The 8,560-nt window shown below is 55.5% G+C and overlaps 1 protein-coding gene across 11 annotated transcripts in view; it reads right to left on the bottom strand.

Moving 5' to 3' along the window:
- Nucleotides 1–1,620: 1,620 nt before the first annotated feature.
- The window catches only part of CTDP1 (CTD phosphatase subunit 1), a 71,022-nt gene continuing 64,082 nt past the window's right edge, over nucleotides 1,621–8,560 (bottom strand). For 6 of the 11 annotated variants that reach the window (XR_004733120.3, XR_013525963.1, XM_035271410.3 and 3 more), the window contains one exon: nucleotides 1,621–2,479. Coding sequence is in view for 4 of the 11 variants with exons in the window: in XM_035271410.3 (XP_035127301.2) it covers nucleotides 2,341–2,479 (139 nt within the window). In the remaining 7 variants the exon portion in view is untranslated. Of the gene's footprint in view, nucleotides 2,480–2,712; nucleotides 2,895–8,560 lie in introns of all 11 variants that reach the window. The other 5 variants (XR_004733119.3, XR_004733122.3, XR_004733123.3 and 2 more) reach the window with 2 other exon arrangements.

The following is an 8,560-nucleotide window of genomic DNA, read 5'->3' as shown; positions in this document are numbered from 1 at the left end:
GGTCCCCTGAGAAACCCTGCGGAGAGGAGGGTCCCCTGAGAAACCCCTGTGGAGAGGAGGGTCCCCTGAGAAACCCCTGTGGAGGGAGAGGAGGGTCCCCTGAGAAACCCCTGCGGAGAGGAGGGTCCCCTGAGAAACCCCTGTGGAGAGGAGGGTCCCCTGAGAAACCCCTGTGGAGGGAGAGGAGGGTCCCCTGAGAAACCCCTGTGGACCGAGAGGAGGGTCCCCTGAGAAACCCTGTGGACCGAGAGGAGGGTCCCCTGAGAAACCCCTGTGGAGCGAGAGGAGGGGTCCCCTGAGAAACCCCTGTGGATGGAGAGGAGGGTCCCCGAGCCTTCCCCAGAGGCCTCGTTTGGCCTCCCTGGCCCCCACCCAGCACATCACTCCCTGCACGTTTTGTGCCCCTATAAACCATAGAATTTTATGCTCTCTTTGGGATATCAACCTGTACATTATTTTTGTTTTCTGTCCAATTCATCTTAGATTCTGACTTGCTTGCAGAGAAAGTGAACCTGAGGTGGGGTCCAGTTTGCATCCTGCTTCCCTGGACAGGAGGAGCTCCCTGAGCAGCGCCTGCTGCCCTGAGGCCTCCTCAGAGCTCGGACCTTGGAGAACCCACAGGTGGGCTGGGTGGTGAAGCTGCCTTGTCACACGGCCCTGCAAATAACCTGGTTAGTACCTCAGTCACCTGGGGCTGGCACGCTGCTGGGAGACGCTGCCTTTCCTCTGCTGCCATCTCACCATACCTTGATGACAGCACAAGGACCCCTGGGGTCCTCTATCCACTGAGGACACCTCCCTTGGGAACCCCACGGGAAGGCCCCACACCCAGCAGAAGCAGCCTGAGCCCAGAGGTCCTGCAAGAGCTGCATCCTGTGGACGGAGACGTCCATCACACCCGCCACATCCCGAGCTGCAGTCAGGTAAGGGTGCTGTCGGAACACAGGGGAGAGTGCTTTTGGAGAAGGGTCACAGCCTCAAGGTGCAGCCTTGAGCCCATCACACTGCGGGACTGACGCCGGGAGGAGGGGACGTCAGCCCAGGCTGTGAGATCGAGGGGTCCTGGCAGGACTGATAGCAGCCTGGGCTCACGTCCCCTCCTCCTCCAGCTGCCGACTGAGGCTGCTTGCTCTAGGGTTCTCAGGGCAGCATGACCAGAAGAGAGAGAGACCGCCACATGCCTGACCTCCTGCAGACACACACAAGCTGTTGCATGCCTTTCTCTTAGGGGCTGCGAGCCAGACTCTGACCACCCCCAGGGAGCAGACAGCCCAGGGTGGAGCCCCACTTTCCACCTGTGAACGTGCTCCCAACAGAAGCGCTTTCTTGGGCATCTCAGGGTTAAGTTTTGTAAAAATCTAATAATTAGAAACAACAATGGTCTCTTGGATTTTTAATGTTTCAGTGAGATCTGTGGAAAAATTCCTCCCACACAAAGGAGAGTAGCAGCCAGAGTGAGACCCTCTCCTGTTTAAACTGCCACCCCTGGTCACACGCAGACAAACCCACCACGAGCTCAGAGCCCGCCTACCCCACGCCCCATAAGCATTCAGCTCAGGAGCTGGATCCCAGCAAGGGAGAAGCCAGGTGCCACCGCTGCCACACACCACAAGAAGATAATTTACAAAAAGGATTTTTATTAAATGAAAGAAAAATCCGTCTGGTGGGTCAGATATGAAATAGATTTACAGAAACTTTACATCAGATCTAACACATAAAAGGCTGCCCAGCAAAAGCAACGCCCCCTCGCCAGGATGCCAGTGGGAGGACGGCAGGGTGGCTGCCCAGACCACATGGCATGGACCCTGCACAGGAAGCTCCAGGCCGCCCAGAGTTGCGCCATTCCCCAGAAATGGGTCCCCTGGGTGGGAGTGGCAGGTGCTCCAGGCATGACTGTGTGGGGCTCGGCACTTGGCACACATGCTGTCCCATTTAAAGTCCTTGTCCATGTCTTGAGGGACCCTGAAGCCTTCCCCTAAAGAATGTGCTCTGGTACACTGGGGGAAACACACCACCCACTGCTCACTGAGACAGCAGGCGGGGCCAGAGTGGGCCACGCAGGAAAACACACCGACCCACCCTCACAGAGACAGCAGGCGGGGCGAGCCTGGGCCCCACAAGGCTCTGCTAAGATCTTTGGCACAGCACGCCCGGCCCTTTAACACCTGTCACTTACAAAAGTAGACTTTCCTGTAGTAAAACTTCTTAAAAACACCTATTTCTGTAAAATAATGTGTTTCTGTATGTGGAGCTCTGCAAATATACATGTCCTTCGGGAAAAAGCGCGTGGACCGCGGGCTGGTCCGGATGGCTTCGGTCCCGCCTGCCTGCCGCCTGTGCTCACATGAGGTCATTCAGCTCCGCCTCCAGCGCCGCAGCCATCTCGTCGGCCTCAGAGCTGCTGCCCTCGTCCTCGTTGCTGGACCCCCTGCTGGACTCACTGGCGGCATCCTCTTCGTTCAGCTTCCTCTTGTGGCCTCTGCAGAGAAGCAAGCATGGTGTGAGATGTCCAGGGCATGCAAACACACGCCGGGTGACTGCGGGGTCTGTACTTGGAAAGGGGCCTCTGTGGTTTTAACACAGGACACAGCAGAATTCTCTGGTCAAGGATGCACATGGGCCACCAGACCTGGGGCCACGCCACACAGGCGTGGACAGCAGAGCCACCGGCCTGTTATACACGAGGACACCAATGACAAAGTGGCTCCTCACCATCTGCAAACAGGTGTTCCAGCAGCTCATAAACACACGGGTCTTGCTGGAAACCTCAGATCGGGAGTGTGAGGGCAGGACAGGAAGTCACCAGTCAGTTATGCTAACAAGCACCTCCCAGGTCATCAAGGGGCTGCAATCCAGAAATTCTCATTTCCTCAGGTCTTGCTAAAATGGTCACCCTAAAAAATAAGCGAAGAGAACACCAGCCCTTTGCATAACCAGCAAATGCCACTAGCCTTTACTTATGAGCCACTGCAGATGCACCTGGTTCCAGTGACAGTGGCTGACTTGAACGGACACACCCACGAGATTCCCAGAGCACTGAAACACTAGCCTGCGAGTGTCCTCCTGGACACCCACCTCCCGGTGTTGCGCCCAGGAACCTCAGCTACACCCTTAACGACGGAAGCCTGGTGAAGGGCACACGGCCTGATGGGGGCAACTGGGCCATGCCAGTCTCCAGTTACAGTCCTGAAAACCACCGAGAGAAATGAGTGAGTCACCATATGTGAATACCCTAAAAATACTTTCTTGGCTAACGGAGATACAATGCAGCTAACATGAATGTGACACACTACATATGATACAGCTGCGTGCATACATAGCACGCATGTAGCACACATGCTCGAGGCTAACGTGCACAAACCACAGCACAGAAATAACCTGAAGCCAAGAAAGACCACACTGCACTGAGACAAAAGGAAAAGCAGTAGCCAATCGGACAGACCGACGGAACATGAGAGAACCCAGGGCTGGCACCCACCGCCGACCAGTCACGACGAGCTTGTTCAGAGAACTCAACCGTCTATGGTCCAGGGAACACAGTGTGAGAGGCACACGAGGGCCCCACACCTCCAAGTCCTGTCCAGGTGGCATACGCTGGGCTGCAGGATGACAGCCCCTCCCTCCTTTCCTCCCTCCCTGGCCTGCCATGCAAGATGAGAACTGCTGTCTTCCACGACATGCTGGGACCCCTGGATTCATAAGATCCTTTCCTAAACAGCAATGTATCCCATCATTTAAGAGCGGAGTAGACTGGGTGTGGTGGCTCACGCCTGTAAACCCAGCACTCTGGGAGGCCCAGGCGGTGGATCGCCTGAGGTCGAGGGCTGGACAAGAGACCGTTGTGAACAGAGGCAGTGTTCGGGGCTCCCTGAGCGGTGCACAGCGCTGACCTCAGGGAGGAGGACAGTCATGGCTGAACAGGAATGCCAAAGCGCAATCTCAGATCGAGTGTGGGATGGTCACTAAGTCCAGGAGAGGCCGGGCCAGGACCTAGTATTCACGGGGCCTCGGGAGTGTGCGGCCCGACCCTAAGAGTCTGGTGACCCAGCTCGCCCCTCCCATATGAGGCCAGGCCCTCAGGGTCGGCAGGTGTGGTCACCTCCTTCGTGGCGAGGCTGGGCTGGACAGACAGGGCACTGAGCAAGCAGGGGCAGTGTCCCCCAAAGAAAGTGGAGATGGGGCCGACATTGGCCAGGAGGGACCCTGGAGACAAGCAGGGGGAGGAGGGGGAGGGTGAGAGACAGAAGAACCAGTTCCAACAATTCCTTTCTTCCTAAAATCAAGTGGGGAAGCCGTCCATGGAAGACAAGAGTTCTAGAAGCAGGAAGAGAAACACAAAGAATGGGAAACAGCCGTGACTCTTTCTGTTTGAAGTTTAGAAATACGCCACAGCATTCCCCTCAAAAGGCTGATTAAAACACACAGCCATGATGTCGATAGCAGGACACCTTCAGAAAAGCCAGCGTGCCTTGCCAGGGTGCCACAGGACTCGAATGAAGCCCATGAAGGGGCTACCTCAGCTCCTGCTGCAGAGCCCTGCACAGACGCACCAACATAGCTCACGCACTGACACGGCTCACACACACAGACACGGTTCACACACGCAGACACCGCTCACACAGACACGGCTCCCACGCAGACACCGCTCACACAGACACGACACCCATGCAGACACAGCTCACACAGACACGGCTCACACACACACGGCTCACACAGACACGACACACACGCAGACACGGCTCCTACACAGACAGCTCACACAGACATGGCTCACACAGACATGACACACATGCAGACACAGCTCAGACACGGCTCATGCAGACATGGCTCAAACAGACATGGCTCACACACAGACACGGCTCACACAAAGACACGGCTCACAGACATGGCTCACACGCAGACGGCTCACACAGACAGCTCACACACACAGACGGCTCACACAGACACGGCTCACACACAGACGGCTCACACAGACACGGCTCACACAAAGACACGGCTCACACAGACATGGCTCACACGCAGACGGCTCACACAGACAGCTCACACACACAGACGGCTCACACAGCTCACACACACAGACACGGCTCACAGACATGACACACACACAGACACGGCTCATACAGACACAGCTCACACACACAGACGGCTCACAGCTCAGACACAGCTCACAGACACGGCTCACACAGACATGACACACACGCAGACAGGGCTCATACAGACAGCTCACACACACAGACACGGCTCACACAGACACAGCTCACACACACAGACACGGCTCACACAGACACGACACACACGCAGACACGGCTCCTACACAGACAGCTCACACAGACATGGCTCACACAGACATGACACACATGCAGACACAGCTCAGACACGGCTCATGCAGACATGGCTCAAACAGACATGGCTCACACACAGACACGGCTCACACAAAGACACGGCTCACAGACATGGCTCACACGCAGACGGCTCACACAGACAGCTCACACACACAGACGGCTCACACAGACACGGCTCACACACAGACGGCTCACACAGACACGGCTCACACAAAGACACGGCTCACACAGACATGGCTCACACGCAGACGGCTCACACAGACAGCTCACACACACAGACGGCTCACACAGCTCACACACACAGACACGGCTCACAGACATGACACACACACAGACACGGCTCATACAGACACAGCTCACACACACAGACGGCTCACAGCTCAGACACAGCTCACATAGACACGACACACACGCAGACACGGCTCATACAGACAGCTCACACACACAGACACGGCTCACACAGACACAGCTCACACACACAGACACGGCTCACACACACACACAGAGCTCACAGCACTCCTGCACCAACATGCTACTGATGACTTCAGGCCTCTGACCACACGTGTCACTGCCGTGAGAAGAGGTGGCCACACGTGTCGCTGCCGTGAGAAGAGGTGGCCACAGGCGCTCAGAGTGCTTGCTGCGAAGTTTCTTATGGATCCACAGCTGAGGATGCTGTGGGTTGAGGACCAGCTGTACCGGGGGCCTCTTCCTTCGATTTTCACAACAAACCCAGTGGGCTGGCACCACCATTCCCATCTCACAGACAGGAACCTGGACCCCAGGATGCTGGCGAGAATGCTCACAGAAACATTTTCCACATATTCTGGGAAAACGTGGCTGACAGGCGACAGGGCCAGGCCTTGCGTGAGGCTGCATGTCTGGGGGCAGGTCAATGGTTTCTACCCTGAGGGGTCACAGAGCCTGGGCTGGAGTGCCCCTCTCTCCGTGGGTCCCGCCAGGCCCCGCGTGGTCCCTCCTGGTGCTGAGAACGCTGTGCCCTCAGCCTCTGTGGGCCTCCAGCTCCATAATGAAGTACGCGAGCGCTCCGCTAAGATGGCACAAAACATTTATTCTCGGCTAAACGATGATTGTAGTGTGCCATTTAAAAATACAAGATGAATGAATTTTAGTAATTAAAAATTACCTCAAACATTAAAGACAGCTGCATGCCACAGTGAGTAAATGTCTATAACCGACACCAGCTTCATTTCCTCAGCATAACATGCAATGTTTGTATTTTGTTTACACAACCAGCTGCACAGCTCCGTAGAGAAATATTGACAGATTTAATTTGGAGAAAATTTAAAGCTCAAACATTTATCTCAGATTTAACGTGGAATAAGGCAAGAATCCAAATAGAAGAATACATATGTAAACTGCCCCCTACCCATATTTGTTTTCCAAACACACTGGGCTGTCACAGTGCACAATTTAGCACCAGAAAGCTGTCAGTGTGGTGAATACATGGGTGATCGTGTCACACCAGCATCTAATCCAGTGGGAAAGGAGCAATCCATAGCCACAGGGTTTCCGTGGCTGCAGGAAGAGGGAAGATCAGCTCTGCACACAGTGAGGCCACCACGTCACTAAAAACCCATGCTGGGGTGGCCAGGTCTGCACATGTCAGGACAGCTGCGGAGGGTGGTTTATTTCTCCAATGAATTTCTAGAGTGAAATGTGGCGTGAGGGTGGCGTGGGGCTGCCTGGTTAAAGTAGGCAAAGCCTGCATTTCACAGGGACCTGCAGGGAGCCACCAGATGAGCGGGGACCCAACAGTCCAACCACCTACAACACAGGCTGGGCCCTGTCAAGGAAAGAAGGCAGCAAGAGCTGGTCAGCTGCTGAGAGCGGGCCTGGGCCCAGGCCCAGAAAGCCAGCAGCACCTCCGCAGGGGCTGCGCCTGAGACCCAGGCCCCCGAGGGCCCCAGCGGCCGGGAATGCATGCAGCAGTTCCGGGTGTGGATGCTGTCATGCTCTCCTCCTCAGCAATCTCATGGCATTAGAATGAATCTGAGTGTGTGTTGCAGGTGGAAGAGGAGGCAGGGACCCTTCCCAGCAGGGAGCTGGCGAGCCCCATGGGCTCGACCCTTCCCTCCAAGAGTCTGCTCCTCAGGCTGGGGCTCCTTAAAGTGAGAAGTTGAGTATTTTAGGGCAAGAATAGCTACTTCATGCATCGGTAAGAAAGGACGAGAAAAAAATTCTATCCCTCACTTATAATTGGGCAATCATTAAGAAAACTATTTGATCCAGCAGTTTTGTACCCAAATTCTAAATTGCACGCACCTGAGTGGCTGGCATCACATGGTCAAGGCACGCGACCAAGAGCCTTTGCCTCGGTGTGCCAAAGACCACTTTAACACCACTGGGCATGGTGTTCACCTGCAGTCCCAGCACTGTGGGATGCTGAGGTGGGAGGATTGCTAGAGGCCAGGAGTTTGAGACCAGTATGGTCTCAATGGGCAAAACAGGGAGTCCTCATCTCTACAAAAACAATTTTAAAAAATTAGCCAGGCATAGTGGGGTGCCCCTGTGCTCCCAGCCACTCAGGAGGCAGAGGTGGAAGAATCCCTTGAGCCTAGGAGTTCGAGGTTCCAGTGAGCCGTGATCCTGCCACTGCACTCCAGCCGGGGCAGCAGAGTGAAACCCTGTCTCTTCAAAAAGAAAAAAAGCCCCGAAGTACGAGGTGGGCGAGGTAGGTCTCCTGACCGTTCACAGTGCAGCGGTAGTCATGAGGCTCTCATTCTGGCAAGAGATGCTTGTATAGCCATCAAAGCAAAGCTCCACACACTGTGTGCAGTGAGAACGAACACAGCCTCCGTTTCCGACACCCTCGAGGGGCAAACCCAGAACACGCACAATGCAGTCACAACACGTGGGTGTGCTGACCTCTCATCTTTCCCACAAAAGTTACCCATGCCGCTCAGGACCCAGAGGGCTTTCCCACCCCACAATCTCAGCAACACGTTCAGACTCCCGCTGGGAGAAAAAGGGGGGCCCTCAACACCCCCACCCCACTCTCAGGACCCACAGGTCTTTCCCATGGAGGGGCCTGGTACTCTTGCTGAGAGCCAGCTGGCCATGGGCACGGGACATTCCAGAACGGCTGCTTCCGCTCCAGCTCCACAGCCCACCATGCCGACAGGGGCACCCCCTGCAACCTCCATTGCTCTGAAGTGGGATGCACGTCCTCTGGCCCACTCTTCCTCAGGACCCTC

Source organism: Callithrix jacchus, chromosome 13, assembly GCF_049354715.1.
Source record: "Callithrix jacchus isolate 240 chromosome 13, calJac240_pri, whole genome shotgun sequence".
NCBI lineage: Eukaryota > Metazoa > Chordata > Mammalia > Primates > Cebidae > Callithrix > Callithrix jacchus.
This window is presented reverse-complemented; position numbering and strand designations above follow the sequence as displayed.